At 54.5% G+C, this 27,123-nt stretch overlaps 1 protein-coding gene across 1 annotated transcript in view; it reads right to left on the reverse strand.

Annotated features, from left to right (window-relative positions):
* Positions 1-27,123, reverse strand: part of LOC125449519 (zinc finger protein 692-like) — a 46,910-nt gene that overhangs the window by 2,962 nt on the left and 16,825 nt on the right. Inside the window, exons 4-9 of the mRNA XM_059642908.1 lie at positions 25,651-26,370; positions 7,798-7,864; positions 6,202-6,300; positions 4,337-4,447; positions 3,863-3,916; positions 3,434-3,673 (exon numbers count right to left, since the gene is read on the reverse strand). Coding sequence (XP_059498891.1) covers positions 3,434-3,673; positions 3,863-3,916; positions 4,337-4,447; positions 6,202-6,300; positions 7,798-7,864; positions 25,651-26,370 — 1,291 coding nt within the window. The remainder of the gene's footprint in view (positions 1-3,433; positions 3,674-3,862; positions 3,917-4,336; positions 4,448-6,201; positions 6,301-7,797; positions 7,865-25,650; positions 26,371-27,123) is intronic.

Raw genomic sequence — 27,123 nt, forward strand, 5'->3', positions numbered from 1 at the left:
GGGAGGGAGGGAGGGCGGGCGAGCGCGCGCGAGGAAGGGAGGGAGGGAGGGCGGGCGAGCGCGCGCGAGGAAGGGAGGGAGGAGGGCGGGCGAGGGCGGGCGAGGGCGCGCGAGGAAGGGAGGGAGGGAGGGCGGGGCGAGCGCGCGCGAGGAAGGGAGGGAGGGAGGGCGGGCGAGCGCGCGCGAGGAAGGGAGGGAGGGAGGGCGGGCGAGCGCGCGCGAGGAAGGGAGGGAGGGAGGAGGGCGGGCGAGCGCGCGCGAGAAGGGAGGGAGGAGGGCGGGCGAGCGCGCGCGAGGAAGGGAGGGAGGGAGGGCGGGCGAGCCTGCGCGCGAGGAAGGGAGGGAGGGAGGGCGGGCGAGGGCGGGCGAGCGCGCGCGAGGAAGGAGGAGGGAGGGAGGGCGAGGGCGGGCGAGCGCGCGCGAGGAAGGGAGGGAGGGAGGGCGGGCGAGCGCGCGCGAGGAAGGGAGGGAGGGAGGGCGGGCGAGCGCGCGCGAGGAAGGGAGGGAGGGAGGGCGGGCGAGCGCGCGCGAGGAAGGGAGGGAGGGAGGGCGGGCGGAGCGCGCGCGAGGAAGGGAGGGAGGGAGGGCGGGCGGGCGAGCGCGCGCGAGGAAGGGGGAGGGAGGGGGGGGCGGGCGAGCGCGCGCGAGGAAGGGAGGGAGGGAGGGCGGGCGAGCGCGCGCGAGGAAGGGAGGGAGGGAGGGCGGGCGAGCGCGCGCGAGGAAGGGAGGGAGGGAGGGCGGGCGAGCGCGCGCGAGGAAGGGAGGGAGGGAGGGCGGGCGAGCGCGCGCGAGGAAGGGAGGGAGGGAGGGCGGGCGAGCGCGCGCGAGGAAGGGAGGGAGGGAGGGCGGGCGAGCGCGCGCGAGGAAGGGAGGAGGGAGGGCGGGCGAGCGCGCGCGAGGAAGGGAGGGAGGGAGGGCGGGCGAGCGCGCGCGAGGAAGGGAGGGAGGGAGGGCGGGCGAGCGCGCGCGAGGAAGGGAGGGGGAGGGAGGGCGAGGCGCGCGAGAAGGGAGGGAGGGAGGGCGGGCGAGCGCGCGCGAGGAAGGGAGGGAGGGAGGGCGGGCGAGCGCGCGCGAGGAAGGGAGGGAGGGAGGGCGGGCGAGCGCGCGCGAGGAAGGGAGGGAGGGAGGGCGGGCGAGCGCGCGCGAGGAAGGGAGGGAGGGAGGGCGGGCGAGCGCGCGCGAGGAAGGGAGGGAGGGAGGGCGGGCGAGCGCGCGCGAGGAAGGGAGGGAGGGAGGGCGGGCGAGCGCGCGCGAGGAAGGGAGGGAGGGAGGGCGGGCGAGCGCGCGCGAGGAAGGGAGGGAGGGAGGGCGGGCGAGCGCGCGCGAGGAAGGGAGGGAGGGAGGGCGGGCGAGCGCGCGCGAGGAAGGGAGGGAGGAGGGGGGCGCGGGAGGAGGGCGGGCGAGCGCGAGGAGGGAGGGAGGGCGGCGAGCGCGCGCGAGGAAGGGAGGGAGGGAGGGCGGGCGAGCGCGCGCGAGGAAGGGAGGGAGGGAGGGCGGGCGAGCGCGCGCGAGGAAGGGAGGGAGGGAGGGCGGGCGAGCGCGCGCGAGGAAGGGAGGGAGGGAGGGCGGGCGAGCGCGCGCGAGGAAGGGAGGGAGGGAGGGCGGGCGAGCGCGCGCGAGGAAGGGAGGGAGGGAGGGCGGGCGAGCGCGCGCGAGGAAGGGAGGGAGGGAGGGGCGGGCGAGCGCGCGCGAGGAAGGGAGGGAGGGAGGGCGGGCGAGCGCGCGCGAGGAAGGGAGGGAGGGAGGGCGGGCGAGCGCGCGCGAGGAAGGGAGGGAGGGAGGGCGGGCGAGCGCGCGCGAGGAAGGGAGGGAGGGAGGGCGGGCGAGCGCGCGCGAGGAAGGGAGGGAGGGAGGGCGGGCGAGCGCGCGCGAGGAAGGGAGGGAGGGAGGGCGGGCGAGCGCGCGCGAGGAAGGGAGGGAGGGAGGGCGGGCGAGCGCGCGCGAGGAAGGGAGGGAGGGAGGGCGGGCGAGCGCGCGCGAGGAAGGGAGGGAGGAGGGCGGCGAGCGCGCGCGAGGAAGGGAGGGAGGGAGGGCGGGCGAGCGCGCGCGAGGAAGGGAGGGAGGGAGGGCGGGCGAGCGCGCGCGAGGAAGGGAGGGAGGGAGGGCGGGCGAGCGCGCGCGAGGAAGGAGGGAGGGAGGGCGGGCGAGCGCGCGCGAGGAAGGGAGGGAGGAGGGCGGGCGAGCGCGCGCGAGGAAGGGAGGGAGGGAGGGCGGGCGAGCGCGCGCGAGGAAGGGAGGGAGGGAGGGCGGCGAGCGCGCGCGAGGAAGGGAGGGAGGGAGGGCGGGCGAGCGCGCGCGAGGAAGGGAGGGAGGGAGGGCGGGCGAGGCGGGCGAGGGCGCGCGAGGAAGGGAGGGAGGGAGGGCGGGCGAGCGCGCGCGAGGAAGGGAGGGAGGAGGGCGGGCGAGCGCGCGCGAGGAAGGAGGGAGGGAGGGCGGGCGAGCGCGCGCGAGGAAGGAGGGAGGGAGGGAGGGAGGGCGGGCGGGCGAGCGCGCGCGAGGAAGGGAGGGAGGGAGGGCGGGCGGGCGAGCGCGCGCGAGGAAGGGAGGGAGGGAGGGCGGGCGGGCGAGCGCGCGCGAGGAAGGGAGGGAGGGAGGGCGGGCGGGGCGAGCGCGCGCGAGGAAGGGAGGGAGGGAGGGCGGGCGGGCGAGCGCGCGCGAGGAAGGGAGGGAGGGAGGGCGGGCGGGCGAGCGCGCGCGAGGAAGGGAGGGAGGGAGGGCGGGCGGGCGAGCGCGCGCGAGGAAGGGAGGGAGGGAGGGCGGGCGGGCGAGCGCGCGCGAGGAAGGGAGGGAGGGAGGGCGGGCGGGCGAGCGCGCGCGAGGAAGGGAGGGAGGGAGGGCGGGCGGGCGAGCGCGCGCGAGGAAGGGAGGGAGGGAGGGCGGGCGGGCGAGCGCGCGCGAGGAAGGAGGGAGGGAGGGCGGGCGAGCGCGCGCGAGGAAGGGAGGGAGGGAGGGCGGGCGGGCGAGCGCGCGCGAGGAAGGGAGGGAGGGTGGGCGGGCGGCGAGCGCGCGCGAGGAAGGGAGGGAGGGTGGGCGGGCGGGCGAGCGCGCGCGAGGAAGGGAGGGAGGGTGGGCGGGCGGGCGAGCGCGCGCGAGGAAGGGAGGGAGGGTGGGCGGGCGGGCGAGCGCGCGCGAGGAAGGGAGGGAGGGAGGGAGGGCGGGCGAGCGCGCGCGAGGAAGGGAGGGAGGGAGGGCGGGCGAGCGCGCGCGAGGAAGGGAGGGAGGGAGGGCGGGCGAGCGCGCGCGAGGAAGGGAGGGAGGGAGGGCGGGCGAGCGCGCGCGAGGAAGGGAGGGAGGGAGACAGAAGAATAGCACCATTCGCCGGACTCTGGTCTTAGCAACATGTCAGCTCCACAAAGAGAGAGAGAAAGACCCAGCCTCAACGCGATCAAGCTCATGGCTGTCCCGAGATTTACTGACTTCAGATCAGTGATACATGATGGCATCAGGTTTCAACAGGGGAGAAATCTCGTCAGCCCCGACGAAGCCGCATTGTGGACACTGTTGGAGGAGCTCGCTGGCCTCCTGCAGCTCGGTAATTCCTGTGCGAAGGGGCTGGGGCTGGCGGCACTGCGCCAGATCAGCTGGGCTGCCTACCTTCAGGTACTGCCGATTGGAGACAACCTTCCCACAGCCTTCAAACTCACACCGAAGGATCTCCATCGGAGCTTTCTTCCTATCAGGAGAAAACCAGACCGTCAATGGCAGCAAGGGAGGGACAGGGCGTGGGAAGGAGGAAGAGGGAGCAATCGGAAGTTGGGAGAGAGCAGGGGCCGTGGGTAGGGACAGCAGGGGCTTGGGTGCGGGTCGAGACAGCACAGAGGTCGGGTGCAGACAGCAGAATGAAATCAACAGTGACACTGACCTGATCTTCCTCATGGGGATCTGTGGTTCCTCACTCTGATCATTACGAACTCGCCTGCAGAAGAGAACGTGAGGCTGGTGAGGGTTGCAGAGGGAGAGGGGATCGTACAAGTGACTGGTCACAGAGCAGCAAGACTGGCAGAACTAGTGTGAGTCTAACAGCGAGAGCGAATGCGTGTGCGCGAGGGAGAGAGGTGAAAGCTGCAGACAGACACATGGTGAGGATGTGAGAGAGACAGATGACAAAGACACACACAGACACAGATGTGAGCAGGGAGAGACAGACAGGGATAGGGTCAGAGAAGGAAAAGAATATGTAGGGGAGTGAAATAGAGAGGGGGTGGCAGAGTGATGAGAAACTTGGGGTGCGGGTCGAGGGGAGAGAGACACAGAGAGATGTGGGGGCTGATCAGAAAGTAGCCAGGTCGAGAGAGAGAGAGAGAGGGAGAGTGCCACCATGTCAGTGGGGCATTACCTGCCCTTTCTCGGTTTTTCCACAGGTAGTGGGGCTTTGCCGTTGTTCGGGGACTCTTTCGATGGTCTCCCTCGTAACCGAGGCTGAAGCTTTCTCTTGGTCCTCTCAGAACTGGAATGAGACCGAGTGTCAGACTGACACGGGCTGAATGTGGGAGGCGAGGTTCACAGGAGCGCCCGTGCCGACTCTGAAACCTCCCAGACACTTACACACTGCCCCTTCCACCTCCTGCTATACCATCCCCACACTCTGGCATTCCCCCTTTTTCCCATACACACCACATCCGCTGCCTCTTGCATCAAGACCACACATATCACCTCAGTCTCACGCATACCCCACACACAGTCCCTTACGCACACACACACACAAAACACCAAACTCCTGCCTCTCCTCTTGCTTTCCTCCAAAAAATCACCAAGCCATCTTTCCCCTCCCCAGACACTGACCAATGAGATGCAATGGAAGTAAATGGTGCAAGTGCTATGAATACAGCGACAAGTGACTCCCGTCCTGACTCCCCCCAAAGCCTGTCCCACCATCTACAAGGCACAAGGCAGGAGTGGGATGGAATACTCCCCACTTGCCCCTGGATGGGGGCAGCTCCAACAAACACTCAAGAAGCTCGACACCATCCAGGACAGACAGCCCCCGCTCCATTGGCACCACATCCACAAACATCCCACTCCCTCCCCACCACCGGCGCTCGGTCGCAGCAGTGTGTACCATCTACAAGATGCGCTGCAGAGATTCACCAAAGATCCTCAGGCAGCACTCTCCCAATCTCGAAGGACAAAGGCGGCAGGATCATGGAAAACCACCCCCTCCACAAATTCATACCCAAACCACTAAGAGGGTGGCAAATTCCACCCTCCATCTCAGTCCTAAATGGCTTGTGATTCTGTGACCCCCCTCTCCCTCTCACCCTCAGGTACATCCTTCATGTGTTTACCCTTTCTAATCCTGTTGAAATTTTATGGATACCTGTGAGGTCTCCTGTCATTTTTCTGAACCCGAGTGAACACAGTTCTAACTAATGCAGTCTCTCTCCATTCAGTCCTGCCTTTTGTGCATTTCGATCAGATCCTCCATCCATTACAGAAACAGAGTGAATAGGAGGAGGAGATAAAGTGTGGGGCTGGATGAACACAGCAGGCCAAGCAGCATCTTAGGAGCACAAAAGCTGATGTTTCGGGCCTAGACCCATCATCAGGAACGTCAGCTTTTGTGCTCCTGAGATGCTGCTTGGCCTGCTGTGTTCATCCAGCTTCATACTTGTTATCTTGGATTCTCCAGCATTGCAGTTCCCATTATCTCTGAATAGGAGGAGGAGTAGGTCATTCAAAGCCGCTCCCCCATTCAATATGTAAACATGGCTGATCATCCAATTCCATCCCCAGGACCCGCTTTCTCCCCGTACCCTTTAGCCTTAATAAATACGTCTAACTCCTCCTTGAAAATATTCACAATATTGGGCTTCACAGGATAGAATCCTACAGGATTCCCACTCTCTGGGTGCAGGCATTTCTCCTCATCCCAGTCCTAGCCAGGTCTATTCCGTACCTGTACACTGCGACTCCCAGGTTCTGCTGATACTCTCGATTACACTTGACGATGGAGAAGGGCCGACGCGTTCCCTGTGCTGAGATCTGCTGCTCTTCTTTCTGCTAAACCCGTTCTTCGCCCTGTGCCTGTTCCTTCTTCTCTCGCTGCTGTCTGAGCGTCTAGTGTGCCTGATCTGGCACTCTCACAATCCCACCCCCCAACCTTTGGTCCCACCTTTGCATCCCTTTCCCCCAATCTTCCTTCTTGCCGACCTCCCCGTTCCCCCCCGCCACCGCCCCTAAAACATTGCTGCCCGTACAGACCTGTCTGACGAAGGGCTGTAATTCTGATCCTTCAGGTCATCAGCGTAGCTCAGATCATCGTCTGTGGATTCCTCAGTCCTGCCCGTGGCTGCCTCGTCACTGTAGGAAGGCAAACACACCATTTTGGGGCGGGAGGAGGCATCACAGCTGAGGGCAGCCGGCACAGTCAACCATGGGGTGGGGAAGGGGGAAGGGGGAAGGAGGAAGGAGGAGGGGAGGCGGGGGGGGTGGGGGAGACTAACATCGGAGAGACTGCGGATTCTGCGTGGCAGGTGCTGCGCTGAGGACAGACTGAGGTCTGTGCCCAGGGATGTGCGGGTTAGGGTGGATTGGCCGTGCTAAATTGTCCCATAGTGCCCGGGGATGTGCGGGTTAGGGTGGATTGGCCGTGCTAAATTGTCCCATAGTGCCCAGGGATGTGCGGGTTAGGGTGTATTGGCCGTGCTAAATTGTCCCATAGTGCCCAGGGATGTGCGGGTTAGGGTGGGTTGTCCATACTAAATTGTCCCATAGTGCCCGGGGATGTGCGGGTTAGGGTGGGTTGGCCGTGCTAAATTGTCCCATAGTGTCCAGGGATGTGCGGGTTAGTGTGGATTGGCCGTGCTAAATTGTCCCATAGTGCCCAGGGATGTGCGGGTTAGGGTGTATTGGCCGTGCTAAATTGTCCCATAGTGCCCAGGGATGTGCGGGTTAGGGTGGGTTGTCCATACTAAATTGTCCCATAGTGCCCGGGGATGTGCGGGTTAGGGTGGGTTGGCCGTGCTAAATTGTCCCATAGTGTCCAGGGATGTGCGGGTTAGTGTGGATTGGCCGTGCTAAATTGTCCCATAGTGCCCAGGGATGTGCGGGTTAGGGTGGGTTGGCTGTGCTAAATTGTCCCATAGTGCCCAGGGATGTGCAGGTTAGGGTGGATTGGCCGTGCTAAATTGTCCCATAGTGCCCAGGGATGTGCGGGTTAGGGTGTATTGGCCGTGCTAAATTGTCCCATAGTGCCCAGGGATGTGCAGGTTAGGGTGGATTGGCCGTGCTAAATTGTCCCATAGTGCCCAGGGATGTGCCGGTTAGGGTGGGTTGGCCGTGGGAAATGCATGATTATTGAGATTGGGTCTAGATGGGATGGCCTTTGGAGGGTTGGTGCAGACCTGATGGGCTGAATGGCCTCCATCTGCACTGTAGTGATTCCATGAGTGTCTCGGTGAAAGATCACAAAATGTGGGATTTGGGAGCTAACGGGAGAAGAGACTTGGTGATGCTGTGGGGTGAAGACGGGGTTAACCCATGAGGTGGGGGGGCAGTGGAGAGGCAGATTTTGGGGTGTGGTATTAGATGGGGGGCATGGATGGTGGTGGAAGGTTATCATTAGTGCAGAGTCCTGGGGCAAGAGGGCATTGAGATTCCTGAGGTCGTGGGTGACTCAAGGATCCCGAGGCAGAGGGAAGCAGGTGGTGGGTGAGGATGGAGAGAGACGTTATGATGAGATGAGGGCTGCCTGGCCCGGGGAATGGTGCCGCTGGTAGTGGAGTTAGGATGCAGAACGACGCATAAAAAAATCTTAAGAGCAGCCACTGAGCTGAAGAATATTCCGGAAGCTCTCACCTCTCATCCCGAATTTCCAGTTCTCCGTCATTCCTGCCCGGAGTGCCGGCCGTCGGGGCATCAGAAACTGTAACAAAACCCGGACATAGTCAGTCAATCAGAGGCTGTCTCTCGGGAGACAACATGCTCAAACACCTACATACCTCATCACTTTCTTCGAAAATAAATTATTTTCAACAATTCATTAATAGAGGGGACGGTATGAAACCACCTCAGTGATGATGGGTGTTGATTTTGCTAAATCAAAACTCCAGCTCGCCACCAAGGACACAGGGATTAGCACCAGGGACCCGGGTTCGATCCCACCCTCGGGCGACTGGCTGTGTGGAGTTTGCATATTCTCCCCATGTCTGTGTGGGTTTCCTCCGGGTGCTCCGGTTTCCTCCCACAGTCCAAAGATGTGCAGGTTAGGGTGGATTGGCCAGGCTAAATTGCCCTGTACTGCCCAGGGATGTGCAGGTTAGGGTGGGTTGGCCGTGCTAAATTGTCCCATAGTGTCCCAGGGATGTGCGGGTTAGGGTGGGTTGGCTGTGCTAAATTGTCCCATAGTGTCCCAGGGATGTGCGGGTTAGGGTGGATTGGCCGTGCTAAATTGTCCCATAGTGCCCAGGGATGTGCGGGTTAGGGTGGGGTGGCCATGCTAAATTGTCCCATAGTGTCCAGGGATGTGCGGGTTAGGGTGGATTGGCCGTGCTAAATTGTCCCATAGTGCCCAGGGATGTGCGGGTTAGGGTGGGTTGGCCGTGCTAAATTGTCCCATAGTGCCCAGGGATGTGCAGGTTAGTGTGGGTTGGCCGTGCTAAATTGTCCCGTAGTGCCCAGGGATGTGCGGGTTAGGGTGGGTTGGCCGTGCTAAATTGTCCCGTAGTGCCCAGGGATTGCGGGTTAGGGTGGATTGGCCGTGCTAAATTGTCCCGTAGTGCCCAGGGATTGCGGGTTAGGGTGGATTGGCCGTGCTAAATTGTCCCGTAGTGCCCAGGGATTGCGGGTTAGGGTGGATTGGCCGTGCGAAATGCAGAGTAGGCACGTGCATGCATGGGTCATGCCACACTGACTCGTTCAACCTCTTGAGGAGGTGAAGATGATGATTGATGAGGGTATCCAGATGGACTTCAGTAAAGCCTTTGACAAGGTCCCTCGTGGTAGGCTGGTGTAAAAGGGAGAGTCACATGGTATCGGGGTGAGTTGAAGATGGATACAGAACTGACTTAGCCCTAGCTGACAGAGGGTCGGGGTGGAGGGATGCCTTTCGGAACGGAGGGCTCTGACTCGTGGTTAGCCACAGGGATCAGTGCTGGGACCTCTGCTGTTCATGATCTACATAAATAATTTGGAGGAAAATGTGTCCGGTCTAATCGTAAATTTTGTGGATGATACAAAGATTAGGGGAGTTGTGCATATTGAGGAGGATTGTCAGAGGATAGAGCAGGATATAGATCAGCTGGAGGCATGGACAGAAAAATTGCAGTTGGAGCTTAATCTGGAAAAATGTGCATTTTGGAAGGTCAAGTCCAGGTGGAAATTATACAGCGAATGGTAGAACCCTTAGGAGTATTGATATGCAGAGGGATCTGGGTGTGCAGGTCCCCAGGTCACGAAAAGTGGCAGCACAGGTGGATGAGGCAGTAAAACAGGCCTCTGTCAAGCTTACCTTCATTGGAAGGGGCGCTGAGTATAAGGACAGGTAAGTAATGCTGCAGCTTGAGAGAATTTTAGTTAGTCCACACTGGTCACCACACTACCAACAGGATGTGGATGCTTTGGAGAGGGTACAGAGAAGGTTTACCAGGATGTTGCCTGGTCTGGGGGTCTGTAGCTATGGAGAAAGGTTGGACAGACCAGGTTTGTTGTCACTGGAATGCAGGAGGTTGAGGGGCGGCCTGATAGAAGTTTATAAGATTGTGAATGACATGGATAGAGGGGAAAGCATGAGGCTTTTTCTCAGGACGGAAGGATCAATTACTAGCGGACACAGGGTCAAGGTGCTGGGGGAGGGCGTGGGTGGGGGAGTGATGTTTAAAAGAGATGTGTGAGCCACGTTTTTCGCACAAAAGGGTGGCGAGTGCCTGGAACGCGCTGCCATCGGAGGAGGTGATGGTAGCAGGCACAATCGCAGCATTCGAGAAGCACCTGGATCAATACAGGAATAGGAAGGGAATAGACGGATATGGATCCTGCAAGTGAAGACAGTTTCAGCACAGCAGGGCAAAATGCGCCAGCGCAGGCTTGGAGGGCTGAAGGACCTGCTCCTGTGCTGTATGGCTCTTTGATCTTAGTCGGGGTTTGGGTAGCTCAGTTGGTCGGATGGCTGGCTCATGACGCAAAGAGACACCCAACAGCGTGGGTTCGGTTCCCACACCGGCTGAGCTATCAGGGTATCCCACAGACTAACAACCATCCTGTGACAGCTGCTGACGAACATAAAGGATCTCATACCCACAACCAATAATACTAATGTAGTGTATGAAATACCACGCAAGGACTGGGAGAAACATTACATTGGCCAAACTGGAAACAAGACTGACAATAAGGATACATGAGCACCAACTAACCACTAAGAGACACGGCCAATTCTCACTGGTCTCAATACGCACAGGCAAAGGACGACATGAAGTTGACTGGGACAACACATCCATAACAGCATGAGCCAAATAGAGACACGCCAGGGAATTCCTGGAGGCTTGGTATTCCAACTGGAACTCCGTCAGCAAATACACAGAACTGGACCCCATACACAAATCACTGAGAAACAGAAGTGATGCCAACCACCCCAGCAAACCGAGGGATATAGATAACCAGTGGGACAGAACAGTGGCACTTCACCAGGGGCACACTGACGGTGTTACCGAGCAGGGTGGTGAAACATTTGCAACGAAACACACCAGCTCGGTGAGCACGTCTGCAACCCCAACCCGAGCTCCACACCTTCTCAACAACTTTGAATAAGAACTGCGTGTCGGGATATGGGCCAAGCACAGTTTGGGATCACTGTCGGCTTGGATAGGTCGGACCTTTTCCCGTGCTGTATGACTCTATAATAGTCTCAACCAGTTAACTGATCAAACCAATGCTGACAAACATGGCACGTTTGTGATCTTTGCTGCTGGTCAGGCCGACCATTTTCTGGAGACTGGATAAGTGTCAGGATTTGAATGGACAGCTTTCCTGCATGGAACTTGCCTCTCAATCAAACTGTAATTCGCTCAGGGAGATTGATTGAGAAGTTGAGACAGAACGGGCTAATCACCCGCTCTGGCCTGATGCTTGGGCCAGTCCAAGTAAAGGATTGGGAGCAGGAGGTAAGGTTTTTGTCATTTTTAAATCGGTGGCATACTTTGCTTTAATAAAGGACATTCCGCTGGCAGAAGCGCCTTGGGTTACTCATATCCAGAGTAAATCCGACAGACCGGAGACAAATGGGATTAAAAGTTGTCACACCACAGCATAGGGTCCCACGGAGAGATATCGAGAACGAGTGGTCACTCAAAGAGAAGGGGAGTGCAATGCAGGAGCCTGCAGAGGTCCTAATCACAAACTGGTTTTCCATTCTGCCTAACAGTGAGGGAAATGGATTCTTAAAGGAACGGAGTGAGTACCAGGGCCTGTACGTGTGGGTCTTGAAGCTGTACAGGATGCTGAGCAGGGGGTGCGATGCCAATAGGGGACTGTTTAACAGGCAGCTCAGCGTGACTTCAGGGTGTTTCATTGTTTGGGTCAGCGATGTTATGCAATGAGACAGGGTTTTCTTCTGCGGGAGGTCAGACATTGTGGTGCACTAGCGATACAAGTACAAAGGGGGAAGTGGGCTCACCGTTGGCACTTAGGGAGGAAATTAGCAAACAGGACCCCTAAAGTCATTGTAGAAGCCACAGTAATCCTACAGTGCTGAAAGAGGCCATTCAGTCCATCGGGTCTGCACTGACCCTCTGAAGCACATTCCACTCAGATCCACATCATCCCTGTACTTCCCATGGCTAATCTAACTAACCAGCACCCATCCCTGGATAGTACAGGGCAATTTTATGGTTGAAGCACCTAACTGGCACACAAAACCAACAACCAGCCTGCAACAGCTCCTAACAAACGTAAAGGATCTCATACCCACAACCAATAAAACTAACAGAGGAAACCGGAGCCCCCGGAGGAAACCCGCGCAGACACGGGGAGAATGTGCAAACTCCGCACAGACAGTCGCCCGAGGCTGGCATCGAACCTGGGTCTGCAGTGCCGTGAGGCTGCAGCGCTAACCGCTGAGCCACTGTGCTGCCCAGGTTATGCCCAATGTTACACGCAAAGGGAGTTCAGAAATTGGAAAGTAAGGCAGATGAATGTGTGGCAGTGAAGCAATGAAGGAGATGGAGGGGTTTAGATTACAGGCTCTGGTGGGTGGGGGGAGATGTACCTGGACAGGCTGCACCCGAACAGAGCCGGGGTTAGTTTCTTGCAGTGTGTTTTAGCGGAGGCGATAACCTAGTGGCATTACTGCTAGACTATTAATCCAGAGAACTGAATAATGTTCTGGGTACGCGGGTTTGAATCCTGCAACATCAGATGGCGGAATCTGAATTCAATAAAAGTATTTGGAATTAAGAACCTAATGACGACTGTGAATCCATGGTTGATTGTCAGGAAAAACCCATCTGGGTCACTGATGTCCTTTAGGGAAGGAAACTGCCACCTTTACCTGGTCTGACCTACACGTGACTCTATACCCAAAGCAATGTGGTTGACATTTAACTGCCCTCTGGGCAATTAGGGACAGGGCAATAAGTGCTGGCCTAGCCAGTGATGCCCACATCCTGTGAATGAATAAAAAGAAAAGTTTTGCTCGCGCTGTTGGGGAAAGAGTTTAAAATTGATTCAAAAGACGTTTGGGAGTCAGGAGAGAATACTAGAAAGTGACGCCACAGTGGGAGAGTCAGGTAAAACCAAATCAGAAGACCAAGCGGTTCAGGTAACACACATTGGACTAAGAGAGAAAGTAAAATACATCAGGGGATTATAATGTAGTGACGTGAACGCACTGAGTATTGTTGATGAGATTGGGGAGTTCCAGGCACAGGTTGCAACGATGACAGAGACCCGTCTTCAGGAAGGATAGTTCAATGCGTTGACTATTCCTGGTTACAAGGGGTTCAGAAAGGAAATAAAAGAAAAAGGGTGGCTTTTCTGGTTAAGGAGAGCATTGCATCACTGGAGAAAAACGATGTTTTTGTCATTGTGAGGGCAGAACTCAGCGAAGGAATAAACAAGATGCAATCCCATCGCTCTGAGCACCATACAGAGGATTAACTGGTGACGACACATGGGAACAAACCTGAAAGGAAGCTGTGGTGAAGCTTAAACATGATAAAATCAGCGTTATGAGGGATTTTAATTTACCCATGAACGGACTGGGATAGTGGGAGTGGAAGGGCGTTGAGGGACAAGCGTTCCTATACTGCAATCAGGGGAATTTCTACCACAGTCTGTATCCAATCCAATAAGACAGGACCTGGTCTTTGGAAATCAAGCGAGTGAAAGCTGGGGAACATTTGAGAGAGAGTGATCATTGTAAAGGTTCAGTATGCTGGGCCCAGGAACTACAGCAAGCTGTGCACACAGCCCGGGCCATCACAGAAGCCAACGTCCCATCCATAAACACCATTTACACATCTTATCGCTGTTGGAGGGCTGCCAACATCATCAAAAACCCCTCCCACCCCAGTAACGCCCCCTTCTGTCAGGGAGAAGGTGCTGAAACTTGAACACGTGCACCAACAGGTTCGACGACAACGGCTTCCCTGCTGAACGGACCTCTCTAACTTCAAACATTACTGACCTTGCTAACGTTGATGTTGCATTGGGGCAGCTCCTGCTGTGCAGCCATAACCTCTGTCTAAGCCCTCTCTGATCTGTGTGCCCTTGTTTGCTACGATCTGCCTGCACTGCTCGCAAAACAAAGCTTTTCACTGTCTGTAGGCACATGGGACAACAACTAATCAAAGGCAGCAGAAGATCAGCCATCAACAGGGCAAGAGCAGAGTTAGGTTCGATAGAATGGAGCCAAAGGGAAAGACAGTAGCTGAATGTCGGGTTCCTTACCAAGAGATGATGGCTTGGGAACTGCCAAATTACATTTCTGCACAAACTGGTGGTATACTGGACACTGAAAGAGGTTATCCAAGATCACAAAGGGATTTCGATCAATTGGGTCATTGGGCTGAGGAGGAGCAGATGGAGTTTAATTTGGATAAATGCGAGGTACTGCATTTTGGGAAAACAAACAAGGGCAGCACTTATACAGGGCACATAATTCTTTGAAGTTTGTGTCACATGTAGACGGGGGGGGGGGGGCGGGGTGGTTAAGAAGCCGTTTGGCACGCTTGCCTTCGTTGTACAGGATGTTGATGAGGCCTCTCCTGGAAAACAGCGTGCCGTTCTGGTTGCCCTGGTACAGAAAGCATATTATCAGGTTGGAGAGAATGAGAAAAACATTTACCAGGATGCTGTTGGGAATGGAGGGTTTGAGTTATATGGAGAGGCTGGGACATTTTCTTCATTGGACCGTTGGAGATTGAGGGGTGACCTCAGTGAAGTTTACTAAATCATGAGGGGCACAGACAGGGTGAATGATGAGGGTCTTTTCCACCGGGGTGGGGGAGTTTCAAAACTAAGGGACATATTTTTAAGGTGAGAGGAGAAAGGTTTAAAAAAGGACATGAGAGATAACGTTTTCACACACGTTTGTGCGTGGAATGAACTGCCGGAGGAAGTGTTAGATGTGGGCACAGTTACAATGTCTAAAAAGAATAGGAAGGTTTTGGAGGGATATGTGCCAGGAGCAGGCAAGATGGGACTAGTTTAGTTTGGGAACTTGGTCAGCACAGACTGGTTGGACTGAAGGGTCTGTTTCCATTCTGTACGACTCTGGATTTTTTTCTCATCTTTACCTGTAAGACAGCACATCCTGTCAGAAGAGGAAACCCAGTCGTGTGCACGTGTGCGTGTGCGTGCGTGTGGTGGAGGGGGGAATTTCAGAGTTTACAGAGGACCGGAAACTTGGAAGAATCGTTGACAGTGTGGAACTCCAAGAGTTGACATGTTGGTGGAGTGGGTGGACAGGAGGCAGATGGAGTTCAGTGCAGTGAAGTGTGAGCTGCTGCACTTCAGAACAAGGAACATTGAAAGAGAGGATAAAATAAAGGGTTTTATTCTAAAAGGTGTGCACGGTAAGGGAGACCTGACTATATCCCGAGTCAGCAAGTTGTACAGCGTGGAAACAGGTCCAACTCACCCATGCTGACCAGATACCCTATACAAATCTAGACCCATTTGCCAGCATTTGGCCCATATCCCTCTAAACCCTTCCTGTTCATATACCCATCCAGGTGCCTGTGAAATGTTATGATTCTACCAGCCTCCACCGCTTCCCAGCGCATTCCATACACACACCACCCTCTGGGTGAAAGTTACCCCCTCAGCTCCCTTTTATATCTTTCCCCTTTCATCTTAAATCCATGCCCCTCGAGATTTGGGCTCCCCTACCCTGGGGAAAAGACCTTGTCTATTCACCCCATTATTGCCCCACATGGTTTTATAAACCTCTCACCTTTCAACCTCCAATTCTGAAGGGAAAATAGCCCCAGCCTATTCAGCCTATCCCTGTAGCTCAAACCCTCCAACCCCAGCAACATCGTTGTGAATCTTTCCTGAACCCTTTCAAATTTCACAACATCCTTCCTGTGGCAGGGAGGCCAGAACGGATTGTAATATTTCCAAAAAGTGGCCCCAACCAATGTCCTGCACAGCCACAACATGACACCAACTCCCGTACTCAATGCATTGACCAATAAAGACAAGCGGATCAAGTGCCTCCTTCACTATCCTGTCGGCCTGTGGGTCCACTTTCAAGGAAATACGAACATGCCCCCGCCCCCCACCAAGGTCTCTTTGTTCTGCAACATTCCCCAGGATCTTACAAGTCCTGCCCTGATGTGCCTTTCCAAAATGCAGCACCTCCCGTTTATCTGAATTAAACTCCATCTGCCCATCGGCTCGAGGTCCCGTTGTGCGCTGAGGTAACCGTCTTTGTTCCTGCGACAAGTTTAGCTCCTTTCTGGGTGCCACACTGCAGGAAGGAGACGGCAGGAGAGGTTAACGAGAACAACACGAGGCGGGGAGACTCTTTGGTTACGAGGAAAGATCGGGAGAAGCCGGGACTGTTTCGCTTTGGACAGGGAGAAGGAGGAGCAATTCGATCGAAGTTCTTAACATCAGGAGTGGCCGGCACAGAATGGAATCTCATAAGGGAGCCAGAGGGCTGAGCTGAGAAGGGTTTTTGCAGGAGCAGGAGATGTGAGACGAGAAGATTTTCACGCCGCGAGTGCCTGGGCAGGCCCAGTTAGGAGATGATTTACATTGAAGCAGTGTACATAGGATGGAAGCAAAGGTAGGACATTGGAACTGAGTGAAGCTAAGCCTGCACTGAAACAATTCTGTGATCTCAGGCTTCAAATCGAGATACCTTCACAGAGGACAGCATAGCAGTTACATGGAGACTGCAGAGACGGCGTGCAGCGAGACCGCAAAGGATCTGCAAACAAGGATGGATTTTCCAAATGAAGCCTTATCAGAGCCAAAGCCCAGACTGCAGGTGGGTGGAAGGTGGGAGACCAGCCTGCAGCAAATTGGAACAACCAAGTCTAAAGGTGCTGGAGGCAAAGGTGAGGGTTTCAGCAGAGGATAAGTCGAGATGGGGGTGATGTCACCCAACGATCTGGAGGTGGAAACAGGTGCATTCACTGAAGATTGGAATCCAACCTCTGGACCAGGGGTTGTGAATAGATGATTTTGTGTTCAAATGTGGGCAGCACAGGAATGGAAACAGTGGGCAGTGAACACAGCTCAAGTCAAGGACTGGAAACAAAGCCTTCAGTCTTCCCAAAATTTAACTGAAGAAATCATTGGACAAACTCTCCTAGGACAGGGTTCAATACAGAGTAAAGCCACCTCTACACTGTCTCCCCCCATCAAACACTCTCAGGACAGGGACAGCACGAGGTTAAATACAGAGTAAAGCTCCCTCTACACTGTCCCCCCCCATCAAACACTCTCAGGACAGGGACAGCACGAGGTTAAATACAGAGTCAGGCTCCCTCTACACTGTCCCCCCCCCATCAAACACTCTCAGGACAGGGACAGCACGGGGTTAGATACAGAGTAAAGCTCCCTCTACACTGTCCCCCCCCATCAAACACTCCCAGGGACAGGGACAGCTCGGGGTTAGATACAGAGTAAAGCTCCCTCTACACTGTCCCCCCCCATCAAACACTCTCAGGGACAGGGACAGCTCGGGGTTAGATACAGAGTAAAGCTCCCTCTACACTGTCCCCCCCATCAAACACTCCCAGGGACAGGGACAGCTCGGGGTTAGATACAGAGTAAAGCTCCCTCTACACTGTCCCCCCCCATCAAACACTCTCAGGACAGGGACAGCACGGGGTTAAATACAGAGTCAGGCTCTCTCTACACTGTCCCCCCATCAAACACTCTCAGGACAGGGACAGCTTGAGGTTAGATACAGAGTAAAGCTCCCTCTACACTGTCCCCCCCCATCAAACACTCCCAGGGACAGGGACAGCTCGGGGTTAGATACAGAGTAAAGCTCCCTCTACACTGTCCCCCCCCATCAAACACTCTCAGGGACAGGGACAGCTCGGGGTTAGATACAGAGTAAAGCTCCCTCTACACTGTCCCCCCCATCAAACACTCCCAGGGACAGGGACAGCTCGGGGTTAGATACAGAGTAAAGCTCCCTCTACACTGTCCCCCCCCATCAAACACTCTCAGGACAGGGACAGCACGGGGTTAAATACAGAGTCAGGCTCTCTCTACACTGTCCCCCCATCAAACACTCTCAGGACAGGGACAGCTTGAGGTTAGATACAGAGTAAAGCTCCCTCTACACTGTCCCCCCCCATCAAACACTCCCAGGGACAGGGACAGCACGGGGTTAGATACAGAGTCAGGCTACCTCTACACTGTCCCCCCCATCAAACACTCCCAGGGACAGGGACAGCACGGGGTTAAAATACAGAGTCAGGCTCCCTCTACTCTTTTAAACCGAAAGTAAAGCTTCCCCATTACTGTTCCCGTCACCACTTCCAGGATGGGTTCAGCGTGAAGTCAGATACAGAGTAAAGCTGCCACCACACTGTCCCCCCAGTAAACACTTCAAGGACAGGGACAGCACGGGGTTAGGTACGGAATAAAGCTCCCTCTACTGTTTAAACTGAAAGTAAAGCTCCCATCACACTGTCCACACCTAACACTCCCAGGCCAGGCAAAGACCAGGAATAAAGGCGTCAGACAAAATGGTGGTATTAGTTCATACTCCTCCTGTGCTAGTTAGACATGCCCTGAGAGTTTTAGGCTAGCAGTTGGTAATAAAGGTGCTGATATTGTGTGGAGAGGGTACGCCTCGATGGTTCAGGCTTGGCACCTCAGCCTGTGGCCTTGCTGAGTGACTGGAGCGAGTCAGGGAGGGAATATCATCGACCGGGAACACGGGCAGGATTTTGCTGAACTGTTTTCATCAGTCTCGTACGAATGTAGTGGGTTGGTAATTGCTCTTTTGGGGCAAGTGATGTCTGGCCGAATCGTAAAGCTGTCTTAGCAACGAAAGGGATGGCTACAATGTGGGGGCCCAGCTGGAGGAAGTGTGCTGAGTGCAGGCCGCTGTATTGGGCTGCTTTGAGAACAGTGCAGCGAGGGGTTTGGTGATTCACACGTGGGGGATCGTCCTACAGAGCTGAGAAAACCGAGTCTATCTTCTCCGAAATCAGAGGAACGGTCGGTGACTGTGTTGAAACAGGCGAGACTCTGAAGGGTTAGACACAGCGGATCCCCTGAGATCGTTTACACTCGCTGGGGAATCGAGGGCATGGGGCACCCCTTCTTATTGCTCAGAGAAAACAAAAGGTGGGAAGCTCCTTCTCACCCAAAAGGCAAATCAAACTTAGGAACTCGCCAGCCCAGGCACGCTCCGTCGCTGATGTATATTGAAGCTGAGAAGGACAGATTGCTTAGTCTCTCAGGAATCAGGGATAGCGGGGAGTGGAAGTCAAAGTCAAATCCCAGCTGGAGATCCTGCCGTTTCACACACACACACACACAGGTGGCCATTTGGCCCCTCTAGCCTGCCCTACCATTCTACAAAATGGTGACAAATCCGATTTTCCCCACATTCCCCACCTTTGACCTCCCTGCTGATCAATCATCTGCCTCGTTGAAAGGGCTCTGCTTTTCAAGGCTCAGAGCTCCAGAAACTCACAACTCAGTTGCAAAAAAAGCTCTATGGTTTTGGGGCAGATCTGTAGCTCGGGCTGTGGGTGTTGTGGTTGGGTGGCTCACCGAGCGGGTTTATTGTTCCGCAGACGTTTCGTTCCCGTTCCGGGGAAACATCCTCAGTGCAGCCTCTGATGAAGTGTCGGTGTGTTTTCCCGCCTGGTTTTTAAACTCTGGGGTCTGTTGGGATGGATTGCCTCACTCCCGGGTTTCCTCCGTAGTGGAGTGTATATGGTTCAATGTGTTTATTAACAGCCTGCTTCGTGGAATGCCATGCTTCCAGGAATTCCCGTGCCTGTCTCTGGATCACGGTGCTGTCCCAGTCGAGGTGATGATTCTCCTTCCCCGTGTGGATTGAGATGAGCGAGTATCGGTCGTGTCTTTTTGTAGCCAGTTGGTGCACATGTTCTCTTGTTGTCAGTTTCCTTCCTGTTTGTCTGATGTAGCGTTTCTCGCAGTCTCTGCAGGGGATCTTGCAGATGACATTGGTCTTTAGTTTGGGTGAGCACTTGTTGTAGGGTTGATGTGAGCTTGTGTGCCACACTGATGCCCAGCGGTCATAGGAGTCTTGTGGTGAGTTCTGATGTGTTGCCGATGTAGGGTAGTGTGATGAGTGTGTCGGGGGGTGTAGAATCTTCCTGATGCTGTTCCTGTTGGCATCTCCTGACCCAGCTCTTTGGATGTCCATTATCTTTGAACTTGGAAGAGGTATTCCTCTTGGTGTGGTTCCGTGTTGCTGCAGTGTATTTCTGCCTGTTTAAATAGCGTTTGACGCAGCTTTGTGTGTGCTCTGGGATGGTTACAGCTGAAGTTCAGTACCTGGTCTGTGTGTGGGGCTTTTTGGTGTACTTTCGTTTGCAGTTCCCCATTTGTCCTGCGCTCTACCATGATGCCCAGGAATGGGAGCTGTTTGTTCTTCTCCTCCTCTCTGGTGAATTTTATTCCAGGGAGGGTGTTGTTCATTAGTTTGTCTCTCTCCTCTAGTTTGGTCCATTTAATGATGACACAAGAGTTGTCTACGTAGCGTATCCGCAGTTTAGGCTGGATTTGCGGAAGGCCGTGCTTTCCAGTCTTACATCACTGTCTGTGCTGTGAGTCCGGAGATGGATGATCCCATGGGGGTCCCGTTGATTTTCTCGTATGTTTGGCTGTTGAAGGTGAAGTGGGTGGTCAGGCATAGGTCCTGCAGTTTGAGCAAGTTGTCATCGGAGAAGGTTTCCTGGAGGTCGTGTTCTTGTTCAAGTCGTGTTGTCATTGCTTCCCTTGCTAGTGGTATGTCCGTTGGTGTAAATAGGGCGGTGACATCAAACGATATCATGGTCTCTTCATCCTGTATCTTTGTGTCTTTGGAGTTGAAGAATTCTCGGGCTGAGTGGACGGAGTGGAGTGATTTGTTCACGAGGTGCTGGAGTCTTCCGTGTAGTTCTCTGGCTAATCTGTGCGATGGAGTGCCCGGTAGGGAGACTATGGGTCTGAGGGGGACTTCCGGCTTGTGCACTCTCGGGAGGCTGTAGAATCGGGGTGTGTTGGTTCCTTCAGGTTTCATTCTTAAGGAGTCTGCTTGGTTGATCTGCCCTGCCTGTTTGAGACTTAGTAACATGTATAGGATTTTGTTGCCCAGGTGTGGTGTCGGGTCAGTCTGTACTGGTCGGTTTGTGCTCTCGTCAGTGAGCAGTGCCCGTGCCCTGGAGATGTAGTCCCTTTTATTCAGTATCACTGACATGCGCCCTTGGTCTGCAGGTTGTTAGCGATGTTCTTGTCCTCCTTCAATCTGTCCAGGGTTTGTCTTTGCCGTGTGCTGAGGGTGTGGACTTCCCTCTTTCTGGTTAGTGTCCAGGCTACTGTCTGTCTTATAGTTTGTTCTGTTTCTTTGCCGATTTTGTTGGTCTTGAGTGTGGCTTCCAGTGTAGCTAGCCATTCCGTTTTGTTGCCGTCCCTGTAGTTGCAGTTCAGTCCCCGGGTGAGAACGGCTTTTGCTGTGTCTGTCAGTTTCCTGTTGGAGAGGTCCCTTAATCGTGTGTCAGTTCTGTTTTTCTGGGTAAGCGTGGTTAGCTTGTCTTGCAGGGTCAGTCTTTTCTTGGCCCTTGTGATCTGTCGGCTGATGTTAACGGCTCGTTCTGCGTCGGTTGTCCAGTCTTGATTGGTAGCTTCTTGGAATAATGTTTTTTTTGTGCGTAATTTCTCTGTTGCATTTGTGGAGGCGGCTGTGTGCGTCATTCATCATTACCCTTACCATCTTGCGGCCATTTTGTTCTGCTGCGTTCCAGCCTTGTGGGTTGTTGATGGCCGGTTTGTACTTCACACTGCGTGGTAATACCTGGTTCCTGTAGCATCCATGTCGGAAGTAGAGCTGTTCGCAGGTTGCGTTCTCTCTCATTTGGCATAGTTTTCCCATTTCCTTGCCAGTTTGAGCATGTTGCGCCCGTAGGTCTCTAAGGTTTTGGAGTAGATCTGTAGCTTGGGTGGTGGGTGTTGTGGTTGGTTGGCTCGCCGAGCGGGTATGTTGTTCTGCAGACGTTTCGTAACCGTGCTGGGTAACATCCTCCGTGCAGCCTCTGATGAAGCGTCGGTGCGTTTTCAATCTCTGGGGTCCTGACGTAGGGTAGTCTGACGAGTGTGTTGGGGCATGTAGGATCCTGAAAAATCGATGACCCCGTTTTTCTAAATTCTCCCCTAAACATTGACCTACATCAATATCCCCTTGGGACTTCCCACATTTTAATCATGTCACCTCTTACACGCTAAAATACAGTAGGTCCAACCACTCTGCGCAAGGCAAACTGTCCGTTCCAGGTATAAGTCCAGTAAATATTTTCTAAGCTACTTCAAAAGCAGTTACATCCCTCCTTAACTGAGGAGGTAAGAGCTGCACACAGTATACCGACTGACTGTGCAAACCAAAATCATTAGCTATTGCAATTTTTCAACTTTTGTATTTTGTTTCTGCTTCACTTTTTATTTTACAGGACCGATATTGAGTCTGTACTAAATTTCAATTAAATGCTACTCTGCAGGCACGAAGCCAGTCAATTAATTAACTAATATAATTCAGAGCCACTGGCAGACAGGCTCACAGCAGTTATAACATCAGTGGGCTGTTTCAGATTCCCAGGTGCCTTTGTAGTTATTATTTTCTCTAAAGTACTGTTACTCCTTCATATAGTCGTACAGCACGGAAACAGGCCCTTCGGCCCAACCAGTCCATGCTCACCATAATCCCAAACTAAACCAGTCCCACTTTCCTGCTCCCGGCCTATCTCGCCCTAAACCTGTCCTACTCATGTCCTTATCCAAATGTCTTTTAAATGTTGTAACTGTACCCACACCCACCATTTCCTCGGGAAGTTCACTCCACACACGAGCGACTCCCTGTGTACGTAAGTCGGCCCTCATGTCTTCTTCCTGTCACCTTACAAATGTGCCCTCTCGTCTTGAAATCCCCCAGCTAGGGAAAAGACAGCTGATCTATACTCCTCAACACCCTATACACCAGAGGAAAAATGGCCCAGTTTGTCTAGTAGTAAGTCAAACCCTCCGTTCCTGGCAACAGTCTGGTAAATTTTTCCTGAACCCTCGCCGGCTTGATAACACCCTTCCTGTAACAGGGCCACCAGAACTGCACGCTGTTCTCCACGAGAGGCTTCACGAATGCCCTGTACAACCTCAACATGACGTTCCAACTCCCACACTCAAAGGTCTGAGCGATGAGGGCAAGTGTGCTAAACGCCTTCTCAACCATCCTGTCTACCTGTGATGCAAACTTCAAAGGATTACATACCTAAACCCCTAGGTATCTCTGTTCAACAACATTACCCAAGGCACTACTTTTAACTGTACAAGTCCAGCCTTTGTTTTGCCAAAATGCAATACGTCACAGTTATCCAAATTAAACTCCATCCGCCTCGGCCCACTGACCCAATTGATCAAGACCGCTTTGTTATCTTACATAACCTATCTGCTCTACCACCAATTTTGCTGTCATCTGCAAACATACTGCTACCTTACTATATTCTCATCGAAATCGTTTCTACAAATGGCAAACAAAAGCGGATTCAGTACCGGTCCCTGTGGAACATCGCTGGTCGCAGGTCTCCAGCCTGGAAAACAACCCTTCACACCTCCGCCCTCTGTCTCCTGCAGTTAAGCCAATTTTGCCAGATTGGTTAAAAACGAAGTTGTTTTTGTCTCGTTTAAGAAGAGGGCAGCGCTCAGTGTTCAATGACCCCTGACCTTACACATGGGGTGGCTCACAATGGTGCAGATTCAGGAAGCGGAGTCTGGTTGCTGGACAGCAAAGCTTGACTGATAACGGTTGGCGGGCACCAAAGAGGAGGACGTATATTCCTGGTTTAAGAAAGGACAGGTAAGGAGGTGGAGTTGCAGAAAGAACGCGATCAGTGCATCAAATGAGGGAGGATCTCCGATCGGAAGAACCACACGTGGAATCTGGAATCAAGAAAGCATGAGGGGATCAGCAGACATGGGCAGGAGCAAATTGTAGGACCTTTGGATGTTTGCACAACTGTAACAAAACTTCCAGGAAATGTCAGTAACAGCGTGGGGCATGGTATTAACCTGGAGGTGAGAGATGTGTGTAGCACATGCAACACAGTTATCACAGGTGACATCAGGCCATGTCAGGGCCAGGGAAGATCAATGATGCACTATTGCTGAGGAGGGCGGGTTTCTGGAGCAGCGTGTCAAAGAGATAACCACAGGACAGGTTATTTTATGTGCGTAATGCAAAAAAAATTAACAATCTTGTACAAGAATCTCGAGGGATGAGTGGCCACAACATGGTGGAATTTCACCTTATATTTGAAACTGAGATCATTCAATTTGCAGTGAGGACATCAAATTTGAATAAAGGAAATTATAAAAACATGAGATGAGCTGCACTTGGAAAATACATCAAAAGGCATGGCTGGAGATCGGCATTGGGCAAGTCTTCGAAGAACCATTCCATTGCTTATTGCAATTATATATTCTTTCGAAGTGCAGGAACTCAAAAGTCAACTGTAACTGACAAAGGAAGTTGAGGATTCTGGAAGATGAAAATAAAAGGCTGAAAGTGCTCAGGAATAGTCATAAATCTCAGGATTGGGATCACCATTCTTTAAAATACATCAAAAAAACTGATGAGGAATGGAAGAACAGATTACAAATACAAATTACAATTTAGCAAAGCATAAAAATGGACACTAAGAGCTTCTGCACAAACATAAAAAAGAAGCGTTTGGCTAGGACCATTAAGGGTCCATTCCAGGCAGTGTCACAAGAACCTAGAAAGGGGAATAGGGAAATGTCAAAGAAACTAAATGGTGACTTCATGTCTTTTCACTGAGGACTTCAGAAATCTCCCAGAAGGAAAGATCCAAGTGACTCGGGAAGGTGGGGAATTGAGGAGAATTGCTAAGACATTGTACTGGATAAGTAATGCACAAATGTGTGTGGGGATGAAGATGTGAAACATTTTCAGGAGATGGGGCAGATGGAAAATAACAATTACGGTAGGAGAAACTGACGTGCAGACTATTTTTAGAAAAGGTGGAAGGTCGGAGAGTGTAAATGTACAAAAGGGACTGGGGATGCATGTCAGCATGTCACTGAGGCTAACAGGAAGGTGCAGGAAGCCATGGGGAAGGCCCATGCAATGTTAGCCTTTACTGTGAGCAGATGTGAGCACAGGACTAGTGAAGTCCTGCTTCAGTTGTGTCGCAGTTTGTTTCGGCCACACCTGCAGCTGGATGTGCAATTTCGATCTCCTTATCGCCATAAAAATATCACTGCCACAGGGGGAGTGCATCCGAGGTTCATCTGAATCATTCCCAGGACTCTCCAAAGAGAAGAGATTGGGCAAACTGGAAGTGGCATTCTCAAAGAAGTTTGAAAAATGAGAGGGGGTCTCACCGAAACCTACAAAGATGCTTCAAGGGGCAGACAGGGTACATGTTCCTGCTAATTGGGCATCGAGGGGCAGGAGGGAACAATTTGAAAATAAGAAGATGCCACTTTGGGCTGAGATCATGACTCCCCACCCCGACCAATCCAAAACGCTGTGGAAGCTCAATCTTGAACAAATTTAAAAAGGAGAGGCTGATAAATTCTCAATTATTAACGGCTAAAGGGTTATGGAGGTAGTGTGGGTAAAAGGCTTCGAAACGTTCCATTAGCCACCATCGTGCCGAATGGCCAGGAAAGCTCGATGGGCATGATGGCCTCCTCCTGTTCCGAGAGGACATTTGTGAGCTTGGTGGGATTGAACAACAATCGAACTGCAGCGGGAACATGATCACCATGAGGCAGGCTTGCTTTTTTACACACACACACACACACACACACACACACACACACACACTTTGAGGGGTGGTGAGATTCGAATCTGCACGCGTTAGCCTGGAGTTTCTAAATTAACAGATGGTGAGACGACCGCTCCAAGGTGGAGGGGAAAGCTCAAGCACTGAGGGCGAGGGAGCAAGTCGAGCAGTCGATAGGGAAAGGGCTCGGGTTCGGCCGGTCTCTTACCCGGTAAGGGCGGTGCTGTTTCGGGCCCTGGGCGTGGTTCGTCATCTGTAGCCGAGTCGGACTCGCAGACGAGCTGCAGGGTGTCCAGGCCACCTGCTGGGCCCGGCTCGGCGCTTTTCCTGCGGGTGCAGTGCTTTCGGTTCGGCTCCAACTCGCTCAGCATCACCGACTCCTCCGGGGTTGACCGGCCGCACACTGAAACCTTTCCCCTCGTCCGTCGGCCGCCGGCTCTCTCCGGCACTGGGCCAGGGCCTTCGGCCTGACCCGCCGCTCCGTCCTTGGGCCCGTGAGCCGCCAGTTCACTTCTGCATGGCTCGCTCTCTCCACCCGCTTCCCAGGCGGGGCGGGGAAGCGGCGGCGGCGCACCCTCCACCTTCACTGTCCTCTCTGGGGGTGGCCCGGGGTCCGCCGGGGCCACCGGCCCTCCCCCGCGGCCCAGGGCAATGGCAGCCCCCCGCTCACAGTTTCGGCTCCGGCTCCTGGTCCTGGCGCCGGGGCAGCCGCGGTCTGGGGGGGCCAGCAGCAGCCATGGGTAGGAGTGCCCAGCAATGCACTCCCAAACCGCTCTCAGGGAGCTGCCCGACCGCTCCAGCACCACTGACTTCAGGTCGGGGATGAAGCCGCACTCCCGGCTGTGGTCGTGTGACCAGACGACGAGTTGGCGCAGAGCGTCGCTCGAGGTCCGCAGCACTTTCGAGTCGTCACCCGCGACATCGGCTCCTGGAGACAGAAAAGAGAGACACACGGTCACGGCACAGGGCCAGGCGTGAAGCGGAACACATTCCCCTCCGTGCTGGTACCCACATCGATTGAGAGGAGGATGGCCCGCTCTCCATTGGTACCATGAGGCCTATGCCACCACTGGGAGCCTACGAGCCCCGCCCCCTCCGGACGTCTCAGCTCTCTGCCTCCCCAACCAAACCTTAACTGCACTTTTCTCACACCCCTTGGCAGTTTTGGTTATTCGCGGAAATAACCCAAAGGGAGTGTGATACGTTCGTGAGACTTAACAGTTTTCAAAAGAGCACATCTATCCAACCAGTACCCCGAAAGGAGTGTGCCAGAAGTAAATGAAGGAGCAGCAGGGAGCTGGTTCGTGGTACGCTGGGCTCCACAACTAAACTTTTCCAGCAGAGTTACAGTGCAGGTAAAGGCTACTTAGCCCATCGAATCTGCAGTGACTCTCCAATGAGCATCCCCCTCCTCCCGAGGCCCTGCCACGCTATCCCTGTGACATCGCATTTCCTATTGCCAATCCACCCTAACCCGCACATCCCTGGGCACTATGTGACAATTTAGCACGGCCAACCCACCCTAACCCGCACATCCCTGGACACTATGGGACAATTTAGCACGGCCAATCCACCCTAACCTGCACATCCCTGGGCACTATGTGACAATTTAGCACGGCCAATCCACCCTAACCTGCACATCCCTGGGCACTATGGGACAATTTAGCACGGCCAATCCACC

Source organism: Stegostoma tigrinum, chromosome 46 (genome assembly GCF_030684315.1).
Source record: "Stegostoma tigrinum isolate sSteTig4 chromosome 46, sSteTig4.hap1, whole genome shotgun sequence".
NCBI classification, from domain to species: Eukaryota; Metazoa; Chordata; class Chondrichthyes; order Orectolobiformes; family Stegostomatidae; genus Stegostoma; species Stegostoma tigrinum.